General features: G+C 37.9%; 1 protein-coding gene across 2 annotated transcripts in view; it reads left to right on the forward strand.

Moving 5' to 3' along the window:
- Positions 1-7289, forward strand: part of LOC133534233 (clavesin-2-like) — a 29113-nt gene extending 21824 nt beyond the window's left edge. For both annotated transcript variants that reach the window (XM_061873327.1, XM_061873328.1), the window contains 2 exons: positions 6185-6378; positions 6906-7289. In XM_061873327.1, coding sequence (XP_061729311.1) covers positions 6185-6378; positions 6906-7205 — 494 coding nt within the window. In that variant the 3' untranslated portion in view covers positions 7206-7289. The remainder of the gene's footprint in view (positions 1-6184; positions 6379-6905) is intronic.
- The last annotated feature ends 10711 nt before the right edge of the window (positions 7290-18000 follow it).

Below are 18000 nucleotides of genomic sequence, written 5' to 3' on the forward strand. Positions count from 1 at the left end.
AAGAGTAATAAAAATAAAGAATCTGGAAGTCGTTGAGGTGTTCCGTTCTTCATCAGCAATTCTACTTCAACAAATGTCACTTTATTGAGTAAAAATGCTTGTAATATTGATGAAAATCCTAAAATGACTATATGTATGCCTATCCTATACCATATGAGAAGCTCCTTCGGTTTCTCGTAGAACCTATCATCAGAACTGGACCTTGACACAAATGTTCCTTAAAAGCCTTACATGCTATAAACGAAATAAAATAAAAAACACGCCTAAGGTAAAATACTTGTCGTTGAAGAGTTCCATTTTGCTCAATATCAGCAGTTTCACTTCATCAAATGTCACTTGTTCAAATAAAAAAAACTTGATATGTTGACGAAAATCCTCAATTCCTCCCAATTGTGAATTTAAATCGATTTAAAATCCTCAATTCCTCATTGAATCCATCATCATAACTGGACCTTGACACAAATGTTTCCTAAGAACCTAGCTTGCTACAAACTTAACAAAGAATAAGAATCGCGCGCGTTGAAGAGTTCCGTTCTGGTCAATATCACTAACTTGTTTAAATAAAAATGCTTGATATGTTGACGAGAATCCAAACAATACTGTATGTATTGTATGCCTATAAGATTTGAGGAATTTTTTCGATTTCTCATGGAACCCATCCTCAGAACTAGACCTTATGACACAAATGTCTTCAAGAACTTTACTTGCTACAAAATAAACAAATAAAACATATCGCGCGCGAATTGGCGAGTTCCATTTTGGCCAGCATCAGCTGTTGCATTTCGTCAAATGTCACTTTTTAATAAAAATGCTTGATATGTAAAAAAAATCCAGAAATTATAAGATGTCAGGAATTCCCTCGATTATTTATGAAACCCATCATCAGAACTGAACATTGATATAAATACACCTTAAGAACGTTACTCGCTTCAAGCTTAATAAAGAATACAAAACGCGTGCGTTAAAAAGTTCCGTTCTGGACAACATCAAATATAACTTTTTTTAAATAAAACACCTAGAGATATTGATGAAAAAAAAAACTATATGTATTTCTATAAGGTTTGAGGTGTCCATCATCAGACCTAGACACTAGACACTGGTGTCTAGCACAGATATTTCTTAAGAACCTTACTTTCTACAAACTTAAAAGAGTTAAAAGTTCCGAGGAATTGTTCGGATTAATCTCTGCCGCCTCTTTCCGTCACCGCTTTACGCTACATCATTTATATCTTCACCACTTAGATGGTTGGCAATCCTCAACTGTGCATTTCTCTAGAAACTTCCTGCCTCATACAGCTAAACTATGAAATGATCTGTCGCATGCGGTATTTCCGGCCCAATACGATCTTTCAAACTTTAAGGAGAGAGCGTGTTCCTATCTTAAATGCCGGCACCGCACTTACAATCCCTATGGTGTAACAGATGTCCATGGCCAGTGGTAATTGCTTACCATCAGTTGATTCGTCTGCTAGTTTGCCTCTTATATCACAACAAACAAAAAAGAAAAAAATCTCACGCGTTGAAGAGTTCCGTTTTAGTCAACATCACTAGTTCCACTTCATCAAATGCCACTAATGTGAATAAAAAAAGCTAAAGATATTGATGAAAATCCAAAATGACTATATGCCTATAAGAATTGAGGAGAATGAGGAGTTCCCTCGCTTTCTCATGAAACACATCATCAGAACTGTACTTCGACAAAAATGTTTCTTGAGAACCTTACTCGCTACAAACTTAACAACGAAGAAAAATTGCGCGCGTTGGAGTTCCGTTTTGGTCAACATCAGTAGTTCCACATCATCAAATGTCACTTTTGTGAATAAGACTTGATAATATGTTGATGAAAATCCAATAAGTACTATATATATACCTATAACATTTAAGAAATTCCCTCGATTCTTCATGGGACCCATCATCAGACCTTTACCTTGACACGAATGTTCCTAAAAACCTTAGTACTTAAAACTTACTTGCTACAAACTTAACTAATAAAACAAATCGCGCGCGAGTTGGCGAGTTCCATTCTGGTCAACATCAGCTGTTACACTTAGTCAAATGACAATTTTTTAATAAAAATGCTTGATATGTAAATAAAATCCCAGAAATTATCACATGTATGCCTATAAGATTTTAGGAATTCCCTCGATTCTTCATGAAACCCATCATCAGAACTGTACTTTGACAAAAATGTTTCTTAAGAACCTTACTTGCTACAAACTTAACGAAGAAAAATTGCACGCGTTGGAGTTCCGTTCTGGTCAACATCAGTAGTTCCACATCATCATATGTCACTTTTGTGAATAAAAGTTGATAATATGTTGATGAAAATCCAATAAGTACTACATATATGCCTATAACATTTAAGAAATTCCCTCGATTCTTCATGGGACCCATCATCAGACCTTTACCTTGACACAAATGTTCCTAGAAACCTTAATACTTAAAACTTACTTGCTACAAACTTAACTAATAAAACAAATCGCGCGCGAGTTGGTGAGTTCCATTCTGGTCAACATCAGCTGTTACTTTTAGTCAAATGACACTTTTTTAATAATAATGCTTGATATGTAAATAAAATCCCAGAAATTATTACATGTATGCCTAAAAGATTTTAGGAATTCCCTCGATTCTTCATGAAACTCATCATCAGAACTGGATATTGATGTATTAAGTACACCTTAAGAACCTTACTCACTACAAGCTTAATAAAGAATACAAAACGTGTGCGTTGAAAAGTTCCGTTCTGGAACATATCAGCAGTTCCACTTGATTAAATGTAGCTTTTTTTTTAATAAAACGCCCAAAGATATTGATGTAAATCCAAAAAAAACTATATGTATTTCTATAAGGTTTGAGGTATCTATCAGACCTGGATCTAGACACAGATGTTTTTTAACAACCTTACTTTCTACAAACTTATCAGGACAAATCTATTACGGCGAGTGTTCCATCGAATTGCTCGGATTAATCCTTGCCGCCTCTTTTCGTCATCGCTCTACGCTACAACATTTTTATTTTCACCACTTAGATGGTTGGCAGTCCTCAACTGTGCATTTCTCTAGAAACTTCCTGCCTCATACAGCTAAACTATGAAATGATCTGTTGCCTGCGGTATTTCCGGACCAATACGACATTTAAAACTTTAAGAAAACAGCGTATTCCAATCTTAAAGGCCAGCACCGAACTTACAACCCCTATGGTTTAGCAGGTGTCCATGGGCGGCGGTAATCGCTTACCATCAGGTGTGACGTCTGCTCGTTTGCCTCTTATATCATAAAAAAAAACAAAGAAGAAAAATCTCGCGTTTTCAAGAGTTCCGTTTTGGTCAACATCAGTAGTTCCACTTCATTAAATGCCACTAGTGGGAATGAAAAAGCTTAAGGAATTAATGAAAATCCAAAATGACTATATGCCTATAAGATTTGAGGTGTTCCCTCGCTTCCTCATGGAACCCATCGTCAGACCTTTACCTTGACACAAAGGTTCCTAAAAACCTTGGTACTTGAAACTTACTCGCTACAAACTTAACAAAGAAGACAAATCACGCGCGTGGAAGAGTTCCGTTTCTAATCAACATCAGCAGTTCCACTTCACCAAATGTACTTACTTACCACCCATTTATTTGAAACAGTACCTAGGTACTCCATTTTGATGCCGCCAGCTTGAAACTTCAATGGCCTCAGTGTCCGATGAACAACTTAAAAATGCTGAAAGTAATAACAATTATAATAAGTTGGGGAGTAGCGACCTTACACACCCGAGTGCTCATGGGGAGTTCTGTTACCGGACATACAATAATAATAACAATAAATAAATATTATAGGGACATTCTTACACAAATTAAGTGAGTCCCACGGCAAGCCGAGAAGGCTTGTTTTGTGGGTACTCATAGTCTCATACAACGACATAATAATATATAATATACAAATACTTAAATACATAGAAAACATCCATGACTCAGGAACAAATATCTGTGCTCATCACACAAATAAATGCCCTTACCGGGATTCAAACCCAGGATCATCGACTTACTAGGCCAAACCGGTCGTGAAAAAAAGAGCAAAAAAAAAAGAAAAATATGTCAAAAGAAAATGCGATTTGGAAACGTTATTCGCCACTTAAGATATATCTGGTTCACAGCATTTATTTGGTGCTGATATAATGCCTGCAATATTACCTACCCGAGTACATTAAAATATGAATAAATTATCATAAATTCAAAAGATGGTCCCTATAACAGTTCATTTTTACATGAAAAAATGGCTTTCATATAAAATGTTTGTCAGACATATTTTTGGAAGTATAGTACAATCATTAACCTAGAAATATAGGTAACATTTCACGAATAAAAATACGGTAACACATATTTTTAATTATTTTTTTAACTTATCCTACGCAAAATAGAATTGGAGAAACTGACATAGGGACTATCATTCGACACGACACGTATAGTAAAGTATGAATCCGCTCTAAGTCCCCTTACATAGACAGTGGGAAGTAAAATAATTCTTGTTCTGAAAACAATAAAATGTAAAATGATTAGGTAGGACAATCCAAACTTCTAAGGTCGCGTAGATCAGAAGTAGATATGAATTTGTTCGACAATACGATAGGAAACTTTTCAGCATTTACATAGGCGCATTTTTTTCTGGAATACTATCTAAATTGCACTTTGTATATATGCTACATTTTTTATATAATTTGAAGCCTTTATTTTCCATGGAGTCGAACGCTATATAGCAGCTATACGAGAAAAAATAATACTTTGATCTTACCTACCCCATGAATAGTGAAGATCATCAAGGAGCATACTCTCTGAGATCAATGGAATGGAGTGCCTTTCGATTGGAGAAAATTATAGCGTATTAGAATATACTATTTTGTAATTACAATGTTGAATATTTTAAATTGCGTGTTTTGACAATTATTGTTGACAATATTACATTCAGAGTCATCTTGACATAACTTTAGAAATCCATAAACTAGTCTATACTTTTTAAAATGATGGAGTAAGACTGACGAGATTACCGCGATGTATAAATGTTTTACGTCAAGTAGAATTTTGCTTTAGAGCGACATCTGGCGTTGAGTAGAAAAGTTAAGGCGTAATTAACTACAATTAATTAACTCATTAAATGGTTTTATTTTGGTCCCTGCAACGATTTGACCCCAGTTATATTATACGAAAAATAGCTTATAAAAATACTTTTCACATGATATACATGGCATTTGTATACACTCTTATTTCGCTGTGTATCAAGTAATTTTTAGAATGTCGATTTTTTAAAACTGTTCATTATGTCCCTTTAAATACTTTATCATTGGTGTTGATACAAAAAACATAAAGCATTTTTTATATTCTTTCGAATAAAATACGCTAAAACTTTTTATATCCCGCGTATAAGGAAATATAACTGCTTATATGCGCAACTTCTTTTTTTATATAGCTCGGTCCCTGCAAGTGGTCCAAGGTTGGTGCCATACAATAAAATAATACTACGATTAAGAGCTTTAAAACGACATATGTCTCAACAGTATACATCCATGGGACACTCCCCATACAAAAGTGCCCATTGTCCTTTACATTTGATTAATTCCATGGGGTCCATTGTTCAAATACACTTTACGTACTTTTTGTGTCATGTCATTTTAAGTCTACTTACGTGTTGTACGTTCATACGTCGCAGCATCGAATATGTGCAGTCCAAAACGGTTAGTGTTTTGCCTACACACGTTATATTATAATTATATGGATTTTATCAAGAAATTCATTGCAGGTTCTTACATACATTGATTAATAGAGTATTGAATAAATATATAGGTTAAAATTATTTGTAATTCTACTAATACTATTTTATAAGTTAACTCTAAGCTTAACTATCAACTATGGATTTATAGATTTAGATTTATATTTACATTTTTCGTACCGTCCATCCCGTTAGCGATTACCAAATTGTACAAAGTCTATGAAACATGGTATCGGAATGAGAAAAAAATAGGTTTTTTTTTCTTTTATAAGGATTAAATTAAAGGAGCTCGTGATTATGAGTAGAAAATCGTATAAGAAAATGGTGAGGCCAAGTTTCTAAAACTGATCTTTTGGAAAAATCTTTTGTAAACGAAATGCTTAGTGTTAATGATTTGAATATTTCCTTTTTTAGGTAATTCTGATTAATTTCTCCAGGCACATGGGACCCCGACGACTTCCCCGTGGAGGACCTGGTGCGCGCCGCGCTGGCCTTCATGGAGATCGGTCTACGCACGCCGCGCGCGCAGGTGCTGGGCGGCACCGCCATCTTCGACCTCGAGGGCATCACCATGAAGCACATCGCCACGCTCACGCCCACCGTCGCCTACCAGATCGTCTGTCTGACCGGAGTAAGCGTTAAACCATTAAATTCCTTCCACGAAAGATATAGATAGACCAATGGTAACAAATTTAAAACTTCAAAGTGGTTTTTAGTCTGGAAAAATATGATCCCTGGGACTCAAGTTTTCCTTCCTTATTTTCTACCCAGACTGAATGAAGTCATTTATATGAATCTAACCATCACTTAAACTTCAGTACATATGTACTCCAGTAAGTGTGAAAGTGTAGGATGAATATTCATCCTACACTTTATTTCCATTGACGACCGGTCTGGCCTAGTAGGTAGTGACCCTGCCTATGAAGCCGATGGTCCTGGGTTCGAATCCCGGCAAGGACATGTAGTTGTTCCCGAGTCATGCTCATGGATGTTTTGTATGGATTTAAGTATTTGTATATTACTCGTATAATTATATTTATCGTTGTCTGAGTACCCATAATACAAGCCTTGTTAAGCTTACCGTGGGACTTAGTCAATTTGTGTAAGAATTTCCCTATAGTATTTATTTTCATCAGTGACATCTACATTGGTTTCCAGTACGCGCTCCCCGGCATTATGCACGGCTGCCACATCATCAACTACAACTGGCTGTTGAACACCTTCTTCTTCCTCTTCAAGCGCTTCATCAGCAGGAAGGCCTGGGCCAAAATCCACTTCCACGGCAGCGACCTGGAGTCGCTGCAGCGGTACGTCCCGCGCGAGTGCCTGCCGGCGCGCTACGGCGGCACCTGCCGGCTGCACACCGACTTCGAGACGGGCCTCAACAAGATCAAGAAGTACAGAGACGAAGCGTTTGATCGGGAGCTGAAGGAGTTTGGGTTTTTGATGAAGGAGTGATGTATAGAGGGCCTCATTAGTCTTGCCTTGGCCGTTCATTCATTTTGATGGTCCTTCTGTACGGTTTGTGTAGACTTCTCGGTTTTGCGTTTAAGCAAAAAAAAAATCGGCCAAACAAATTAGATTTTTTTTTCGTAGAATTAATTCCCACCAAACTGGAAATGTTTTTAATACCTTCATATGGTTCTAAATACGTGTAATCAGAGTTTGCGCAATCGCAGGAGATGTGCATATAATTTTGCCTTTTCACCAGATAAATAGATAGATAATCTGTTTATTTGTTTGCCACAATACGCATAGGAAATACAAATAATAAAATGACAAAAAAAAAACAGATAATACAAAATCAAACGAGAGACATACACATTTATACAAAATAGAAGTAGAAAGAAAAAAATACATTGAAATAATACTGTTCCATACTTATAGGAAATGTTATGTGCATCGCAGCAAAACAAAAGGGTTCTAGCTCAGTATTACGCTATACCCTATGGGGGAGGCACTGATTCTGCCAGGACCAGATCAAACCCATACGTGTGAGGCTATGGATAGGTCTTTAAAAATGATATTGAGGTTTCTAATATAATTTTTTTCTAAACTGAATAGTTTGCGCGAGAGACGCTTCCAAAGTGAAAAAAATTGTGTCCCCCCCCCCCCTTGTAACTTCTAAAATAACAGAATGAAAAATCTAAAAAAAATATATGATATACACTACCACGCAAACTTCCACCCAAAATTGGTTTGAACGAGATTTAGTAAATAGTTTTTTTTTAATACGTCATAAAATTAAAAAAAAAAAATTTTTTCATCAAACCCATACGTGTGGGATATCTATGGATAGGTCTTCAAAAATGATATTTAGGTTCCTAATATCATTTTTTTCTAAACTGTATAGTTTGCGCGAGAGACACTTCCAAAGCGAAAAAATGTGTGTGTGTGTGTGTGTAACTTCTAAAATAAGTGAATGAAAAATCTTAAAAAAATATATGATGTACATTACCATGCAAACTTCCACCGAAAATTGGTTTGAACGAGATCTAGTAAGTAGTTTTTTTAATACGTCATAAATGTACGGAACCCTTCATGGGCGAGTCCGACTCGCACTTGGCCGCTTTTATTTTTTAATGAAATTTGAAAGATTGCTTGGTTTCTGCACCAGGAACCAGTGTCTGATCCACCAAATCTTGCGGGTAGTGTCATTGTAATGTTATGGAGGGTTCCTCTATATTGAGTGGTTTGGCGATCCAAGGAAAAAATTATCTCCTAAGGTTTCAAAAATCTGTGCACATCTGAGATTGTGCAAGCTCGGATTACACGCATTTAGGACCATAAATTAAGTATTAGAACGATTTTCAGCTTGCTGGGAATTAATTACTCGAAACAGTGTTATGGATCTAATTTGATTGGGCTAAAAGAACAGTCAGTGTGTTTATCATGTGTGTTTTGCATGAAACCTAAAACGATAGTTTAGGAAGTCCGATGACAGTAAGGATGGTGACTGCCAGGACATGACCGCGCACGTGCCGCCTTTAAACAACAAAATGCGATTGTGATTGTTGTACTGTACAAAGATTTATTTTTGCTATCACAAATCCTGCAAAGGTACTTAACTGTTTTTTCAAAAGCAGAAGTTACAAATTTCCTTCCTAGAATACAAAATTCAAATTCAGTAACTAAAGTCTCTACGGTACCATGATTGCAAAATTGTGTTGTTTTAAAATATTTAAGACTGGTAATGAAGCTGTGTTAATGTGTAATGTTATTCATAATTATACTACTTATAAATATTAAGAAACCGCATTTTTATTTGCAAGTACGGTGAATCGGGGACAATTAAAACTTGTTATGATTGAGAGAAATCCAGTTGCAGTGCGCAAAGAGGCGTAGGATTTGAGGGCGTGCCGGTGCTATTTTATTGTTTTTGCTATGCTGACAACACTGTCACGTAATTATAGTGCGACATGATTGATACTTGGATACCTTCAGTTTGTTCCTGATTATTGCTACGACTTACACTTTTGAAAAATAAGTCACGGCAAATAGGTATGTAACAAACAATTATAAATCAAATAAGATCATTTACATTCTTTTCCTTTCCTAAGTAATAGACACTAATTTTTTAATATTTTCTTCAATAAAAAGGTACGCAATAATTGTTTACCTTTTTCTAATGTTAAAAAAACGAACTATACACATAGTTTGGATATCTCACGATATTTTACTTTGACGAAAAGTCACTGCTGGATATGAAATAATATGTATTTCTTAACTAATAGAACCTACAAGTAGTATACTTGACAATAAGGAAATATTTTGATAGAGATTTTTTTATACCGCATCGGTGGCTATCAAGCATACGGCCCGCTTGATGTTAAGTAGTTACCGTAGCCATGAACACATAATCGAAGTCTGCATCTAAATATTCAACGTACCTTATGCTAGAGCTCATGAGCTAGTTTCAGAATAAACAGAGACACTCATATTCAATTATCTTCAAATAAATAAGATATGCCTGAATCTGACACGTGGATTGAACGTTATTGCATATCGTCTTGGAAATGGTATTTTATTTGAGATACCGTAGGTAAATTCACTCAGTCTCGAAAATAAATGATACATATAAAATAAGTATGAATTAAGGTGGCACAGTATCAAAACTATTTGTCAATTATTTCTAGATCATCTTCAAAATACAGCATGACATACAAAGGACACAAGTTTGTTTACTTTTTATAACACAGGTGTTAAAGGTCGGATTAGTTCCTGACTCTAATCCTGAATTATAAGGTTATCGTTACATGTTACAAACGACTACTCTCTCTCGTCATATAAACTTAATGATTGATGAGAACGCCATCCAGAACGAGAAGAGAAACGAGCTAGTCGGCTATAGCGCGGAGTATAGCGCCATTTAGTAACAGATACACAAAAACTTACTAGTAGGTATTCGCTCCGTGGGAGTATGACATATTGCTTATTTGACAGTTGGTAGGGCGTCGCTTGTATTTCCCCTACCAACAGCTTCGCACATAGACATTACAATCCACAACCATAGAGCGAACAGTGCCCTCCAGCGACGAGTAGAGGAACAAACAAGTATCAAATAGCAGCCTTGCTATCCAACTGGTTACTAACGGAATGTTAATGTTAATAATGTTAATCGAGTGAGTTGACTGACCAATCTAAGCTTACAAGTTTCCCTATGACAGGATAATAATTTTACAAAATGTCGATAGATGGCTCTTACAAAACGATAACTCTGAAGATAGATCGCGTTGTTAAGATTTTTCCACGATCTACCGGGTGCTTTGGACAAAACATAGGTTAGGTAAGGTTCGGAGTTAGGTTAGGTTTTGAGTTAGGTTAGGTTTTGAGTTAGGTTAGGTTTTGAGTTAGGTTAGGTTTTGAGTTAGGTTAGGTTTTGAGTTAGGTTAGGTTTTGAGTTAGGTTAGGTTTTGAGTTAGGTTAGGTTTTGAGTTAGGTTAGGTTTTGAGTTAGGTTAGGTTTTGAGTTAGGTTAGGTTTTGAGTTAGGTTAGGTTTTGAGTTAGGTTAGGTTTTGAGTTAGGTTAGGTTTTGAGTTAGGTTAGGTTTTGAGTTAGGTTAGGTTTTGAGTTAGGTTAGGTTTTGAGTTAGGTTAGGTTTTGAGTTAGGTTAGGTTTTGAGTTAGGTTAGGTTTTGAGTTAGGTTAGGTTTTGAGTTAGGTTAGGTTTTGAGTTAGGTTAGGTTTTGAGTTAGGTTAGGTTTTGAGTTAGGTTAGGTTTTGAGTTAGGTTAGGTTTTGAGTTAGGTTAGGTTTTGAGTTAGGTTAGGTTTTGAGTTAGGTTAGGTTAGGTTAGGTTAGGTTAGGTTAGGTTAGGTTAGGTTAGGTTAGGTTAGGTTAGGTTAGGTTAGGTTAGGTTAGGTTAGGTTAGGTTAGGTTAGGTTAGGTTAGGTTAGGTTAGGTTAGGTTAGGTTAGGTTAGGTTAGGTTAGGTTAGGTTAGGTTAGGTTAGGTTAGGTTAGGTTAGGTTAGGTTAGGTTAGGTTAGGTTAGGTTAGGTTAGGTTAGGTTAGGTTAGGTTAGGTTAGGTTAGGTTAGGTTAGGTTAGGTTAGGTTAGGTTAGGTTAGGTTAGGTTAGGTTAGGTTAGGTTAGGTTAGGTTAGGTTAGGTTAGGTTAGGTTAGGTTAGGTTAGGTTAGGTTAGGTTAGGTTAGGTTAGGTTAGGTTAGGTTAGGTTAGGTTAGGTTAGGTTAGGTTAGGTTAGGTTAGGTTAGGTTAGGTTAGGTTAGGTTAGGTTAGGTTAGGTTAGGTTAGGTTAGGTTAGGTTAGGTTAGGTTAGGTTAGGTTAGGTTAGGTTAGGTTAGGTTAGGTTAGGTTAGGTTAGGTTAGGTTAGGTTAGGTTAGGTTAGGTTAGGTTAGGTTAGGTTAGGTTAGGTTAGGTTAGGTTAGGTTAGGTTAGGTTAGGTTAGGTTAGGTTAGGTTAGGTTAGGTTAGGTTAGGTTAGGTTAGGTTAGGTTAGGTTAGGTTAGGTTAGGTTAGGTTAGGTTAGGTTAGGTTAGGTTAGGTTAGGTTAGGTTAGGTTAGGTTAGGTTAGGTTAGGTTAGGTTAGGTTAGGTTAGGTTAGGTTAGGTTAGGTTAGGTTAGGTTAGGTTAGGTTAGGTTAGGTTAGGTTAGGTTAGGTTAGGTTAGGTTAGGTTAGGTTAGGTTAGGTTAGGTTAGGTTAGGTTAGGTTAGGTTAGGTTAGGTTAGGTTAGGTTAGGTTTTTTTTTTTTTTTTTTTTTTTATATTTAACATCGGATAGTGCCAACGGCCCTCGCTATTGGTACGGGCGACCGTTGGACGTTACTTATAAGGTTCCCGCTGAGGATACGGGCAACCTATGGGTCTTCATTTACAGTGTTTTCTCTATTGTTATTTTATTTTATTCCTATTGTGTATTGACACCAATTGTTGTTTATACTAATGTTATTAAATTACTATTATATGTTTATGTCAGTTATTGTTTATACTAAGTGTTATTAAATTTCTTTAAGGTGTTTACAATGTGATTTATATGTTTTATGAAGGTTTCCAGCGTGCTTTCCTTCTGGATTACTTGTCCAAGATCGTACGGATCAATATTTTGCATGTTGCAGATGATTTCGTGTTCCAGCCGTCTAACGGAGTATTTGGGACAACTTTCCAACAGGTGCTTAGTTGTTTGCGGAGTTGTGCTATCACATGGACAAGCGTTGTCATCAGTTATTTTATGTCTGTGTAAATAGACTTTATTGTACCCGTGACCTGTCAGGATTTGAGTAAGCTGAAACGTTAAGGATGTGTGTTTGCGTATTTCTCTGATGTGTTGCAGCGTGGGTGCTTGTGCTTTGATATGTAAACCTGTGGTGCTGTTTTGGTACATTTGGTCATGTGCTAAATAAGTGTCTGCTCGAAGTTTTTTAAGATGATAAGATAAAGGAAATTTATGAAAATCAGGTTTCTTGTGTAGCACAGCCGCATGTTTGGCAGCAGCATCGGCAGCTTCGTTGCCTAGTAGTCCAACATGTGCTTTAATCCAGGAAAACTTGATTTCGTGTCCCCGATTTATAATTTGTGCTATTACCTTTTGTGCACTGTTAATAGTGGTATTAGTACTACTACGACACATGAGTTCATTGAGGGCTGATTTAGAATCCGAGAATACTGTTGATTGTTCCAGGCCAAGCGTGAGACACAGCTGACAAGCTTGTTCAATAGCCAGGCACTCGGCCTGGAACACAGTGCAACTGCTATGGAGTTTGTATTTTCGCGTAGTTTCTCGACCATCGGGGTGATATATGACCACAGCAGCGCCAACAGCTTCGTCGTGTTTACTACCATCCGTAAAAATCCTATTCATATCGGCGGAATAGAACGGGTCTAAGTCCTCCTGTGTAAGTACCTCTGTAATAGTGATGTTAGTTCTCTTGGCAGGATGCAAGAGTTCCTCCACAGGAACCCTTTTGTCGTATAATATATCTTCCGGCAAGTATTTGGTTATTCTGGTGCGTTTGGTAATCTCTCGTGATGCGACCTCTTTGACCTTAAGTGGTAATGGTGTTAACCCTGCCAACGCAATGGAGCCAATGGTAGGCAGAGTTCTAAATCCGTGAATGATTTTAATTGCAAAACTGCGTTGAAGCCTCATTAGAGATTCTTGCACTTTTTTATATTTTACTGCAGTATACCAAATCTCCGCACCATAAGTTACGATTGGTTCGATCACCTGTCTATATATGACATTTATATTGTCTGAATGTACTCCCCAGGTAGGTTTAACAAAGATGCATAGCCTTTTGAAAATGTTTTGCGCCTTTTTTATTGTATATTCTGAATGTTTAATGAAGTTTAAATTTTGATCTAATATTATTCCTAACAGTTTGAAATGTTCACTGAAGGTGATAGGTATGTGATTCATTATAATTTTTGATGCCTTAGCTTTTGGGGTTGGCGTGATCATTTTTGTTTTATGTGCCCCAAATTTCAATTTATTATCTTCCCCCCATTTGTAAATATTTTCTAGTATGCTGTTGGTATTTAGTTCGAGTTGGTTTATATTGTCTCCAGAACAGATTAACAGGATGTCATCTGCATATGCCTGTAAGTGACATCCTTCAGGCAAAGGAGATTCCAGTAATGTGTCCACGATTGTGTTCCAGAATATGGGTCCCAGAACAGAACCCTGGACACATCCCCGGGACTGCTCCTTGGTGTACGTGGCATCTGCGTAGTTGAGGACGACTTTCCTGTCAGTAAGGTAACTGTATATAATATTATATATATTTCTGGGGCAGTGAACAGCTTTCAGACGACTCAACAGAGCAGGCCACCAAGCGTGATCAAAAGCCCCCTCTATGTCGAGGGAGATGGCGACAACTAGCTTTTGTTTGGACTTGTAGTGTTTTATGTTATTTACTGCTCTATTCAGCGCGTCAGTCGTGGAGCACTGCTCCTTGAAACCGAATTGTCGAGGATTACAGATATTGTTAATGCGCATGAAGTATGTCAATCTAATGGCGATAAGTTTTTCAAGAATTTTCCCTAGTACATTAATTAGCCCAATGGGTCTATATGCAGAAATGTCTGTATAACTGTCTTTACCTGGTTTTGGTATGGTTTTTATATAAGCTACTTTCCAGCAATTCGGGAAATAGTTAAGTTGAAGACATCTGTTATAAAGTTTGGTCATTTGTGTCGGATAAGTGTTTATTACATGCTTACAGATATCAGCAGTCAGGCTGTCCATTCCTGGCGCGCGCTTCGGACTCATACTGCTGATGACTTCAATTAATTCAGGTGTAGTGAAAGGGGGTTCATCTATTATATTATTATTTTCATGTATATTATTAATTATTTGTGCATTATTTCTTTGTTGCAGGTGGTGAGCGGTATCCTGGGCAGGAGTATCATCGGGGAAGAATTTAGCAGCGAGTTTAGCAGCGGTATCCTGAGTGGTAAGTGTGTAAGTATTTCCGTATATTTTTAAGGTTGAGGGAGGTTGTGGTTGGGGAGCACTTTTAAGCAAGCGATTCGTAACTGTCCACACGTCATCTTTGCCCTGACTAGTACAGAAGTCACGAAAGTGGTTATTAGATGTAGCTCTAATGAGCTGGGCATATTCTGTTCTAGCTTCAGAAAGCTCCCGTAGAATATTAGTCAGATCTTTCCTTCCGCGTTTTAAATCTTGTAGGCGGTGATGTAAGCGAATCACTTTCTTTTTCATATTAGTGAGCTCCTCGGTCCACCATGGAATCTTAATATGTGGTTTCTTGCGACATAAAACCTTGTCGCAAGTTTTTGTGATACATTTAGTTAAGTTAGCAATGTAAATGTCTATATCATTAGGATTAAGGTTATCTATATCTGTGTTTTCTAGTTCAGAGCGTTGAATGTTCTCCTTTAATTTATCAACAAAGTTTTCCCATTTAACTCGTTCCGTGTTGTATTTATACGTGGACAGCGAGACTTTCTTGTTATTTCTTTCAATATTTAAGTTAATTTGAAACTCTATTCCATGGTGATCCGAGGAGGGCACTATTCCGTGGTTAACTTTCCACTCCTCGATATTTCTCGCGATACCGATAGTAGTTAGCGTTAGATCCACTATAGAGTATCGGGTCAGTCCATGTGTGACTTTTTCAAAGGTAGGCTCGTTGCCTACATTGGTAATCGCAAGATCGTTAGTGACTATCAGATCGTATATGTCCTTGCCCCTGTCGTTATTTCTTACAGATCCCCACGAGGTGTGCCACCCATTCATGTCTCCACAAATAATGTGGTCGATGTTCGGGTACTCCCTCAGTACATGTTCTAGGTGGTTTAGTGTGTTGGACGGATCCTCACCGGGTTCGACATATACCGAAGATAACAGTACTTTCTTGTTACCGAAGGTGAGCAGTACGGGAGAGAAATTAGCTGTCATATACTGTGTGATACCAATGTAGTTTCCTAGCTTTTTCCGGATCGCGATACATGCCTTTGTTCTATTACTGGTGTCGGAATATTGATATATATCGTACCCGTCAATGCTGCTCAGGGTAGTTTTGTTGCCTACAAACGGTTCAGTTATAAACATAACATCATATTCATTTTGTTTGGCACATTGGATGAGTTCGTGTGTTGCAGGATATCCGCGTCCAAGATTGCATTGCACCGCTTTTATATTGTTTATCCTGTTATTTACTCCAGTTGGGACGCCCTTAGCAGTAACGTATAGCCGCTCGGGCTATACGGTCCCATTTGATCCACTCTGGGCAGGTCTGACTGAATGCAGAATGCATGCATTCCCTTTCATTGCAGTTCCTATTTACACAGTTTACGCAGCGCGACACCGTTTCGCGGTTATTGCAGCTTCGCGTGTCATGGTGCTCTGCGCAGTAGGCACATCTCGCATCAGATTTGCATTCTGACGCGCGATGCCCAAACCCGAAACATTTAAAACACTGCAATACCGGAGACTGGTCGACAGCCATGACCGATTGATATCCGATGCGTACTTTTTGCCCTTGCATTGCAGTCCACATTTGAGGACTGACTTCCACTATGGCATTTCTAACGGAGTCATTTCGGCCCTTGACTGCTCGTACATACCTGACTGTTTTGTGCTCATCAGCTATGCCATCCAGCAATCTCATATTTTGTTTGATCATTGCATCTTCTATCTTTGCACTAGCGTATTCCGGGATGACACCGATAACCCGCAGTGACGGATTCCGCATTTTAGGTATGCCAACCGTAATGTTAGTTGTTTGTGTCTTTATTGCAGTGCTGAGTTTCTGCCTGTCATCGTTTGAATCACAAGAGATTATAACCTTTTTGTTTCTAGTTTCTCTGACGCTTTTGATTCCGACTCCAATGTCGACAACATCAACCTTTTCTTTTATTACTTTAAGGACATCTTTGCCTTCCTGTCTTGGGTCAATCGATTCCAAGACAACGACAAAGTTAGTTGACGGTGGTACATTTGTGCGACTGGGTTTCGGCTTGTACGGCCTGCCCACTGCGGGCGAAGTCAAGTCGTCTTCTTCAATGGTTCCGCCCGCAGCGGCAGCCGCAGCCGCAGCCGCAGCTTCTGATCTGTACTTCATTCTGTTTTTTCTACTAACTACCGTAGCAAAAGTCTCTTTTTCTGACCCAACCTCCTCTCTTTTGTCTTCATTAATTGCTGCTAAAACCTTGTCATTTATTGCCTGTTGTTCGGCTCGCATTTTGGTTAGCTCTACCTGCACTCCAGCAATAATGTCATTCTTCAATTGGACTGGATCCAGAGCAGGTCCTGGTGTACGTGCTGACATCACGTCGGGTTCCACGTGTGCAACACCAAGTACCTCCAGCTCGCTAGTGAATCTGCGGGTGGCCTCAAGGATTGCTTCCACAGATTTTGTTATGCTTCCTTTATTTAGTTTCGTGACGCTCTTATTTTGCGTTAACTGTGCTGTGATGTTTTCTGCATGTCTTTCGATCTCAGTCCGATACCTGTCCGCGCGAGTTTTTGTGCCAGGACTGCTGATGTTAGAGTCCCTACTAGACCACAGAAGCCTCTCCATCTCTGTAGATCCAGATCGACGGGGTTCTGAGGCGGTCGGCGTGGGCGTAGGCGTCTGCGCCTTAGGGGCAGGAATCGGGCTGATCGGTCGCACGTTGCCTATTATTTTTTCCACAGTGAATGTCGAGTCAAGTGTTGAAGGAATATCTGTTATTGTTATTTCCGGTAGTAGCCCAACAGGAGCACTATGACGGGAAGCGTCGCCAAGCTCAGCTAGGCGCTCAGCGGGGTCCTCGCAGGTCCCGTCAGCGACTCCTGTCGCCATATCCAGATTTTGATTGCCCGTGTTGGGAATATTTTGGGGTGCATTTGTTCCTTTTTTCAGTTTTTTGGGTGAATTTGGTGGGGTGCGGAAGACTCCAGCCATTTTTGTACGTATGTAATTTGACAATTAGATGAGACAATTTTAAATTTAAGAAAAAATTTTTTGATTCAGGATTTTACTAAAAACGGTATAACTTAGAGAAAAAATTTATATGACCAAAAAGATGCAAATTAATTAAATGGATTAGACAAAGCTGAAATTGAAAGTATCTGATGGCTAGTTTTTGAAAATTTTGAAAAATATGAAAATATTTAGAATTTTTTAGTGAAAATTAAAAGTTTTGTATGAAGAAAGTTACGATAGAAATGATGTTTAAATGTAAGAATATAGTGCTAACTAAACTGAATCTACTGGTGAAGAGACAAGGAAAAAATATTGAAAATTGACAGAGTTATGAATTTTTAAAGACAGAAATTTTTTTTTTTTTTTT

This window comes from Cydia pomonella, unplaced genomic scaffold (genome assembly GCF_033807575.1).
Source record: "Cydia pomonella isolate Wapato2018A unplaced genomic scaffold, ilCydPomo1 PGA_scaffold_73, whole genome shotgun sequence".
In the NCBI taxonomy this organism is placed as follows: domain Eukaryota; kingdom Metazoa; phylum Arthropoda; class Insecta; order Lepidoptera; family Tortricidae; genus Cydia; species Cydia pomonella.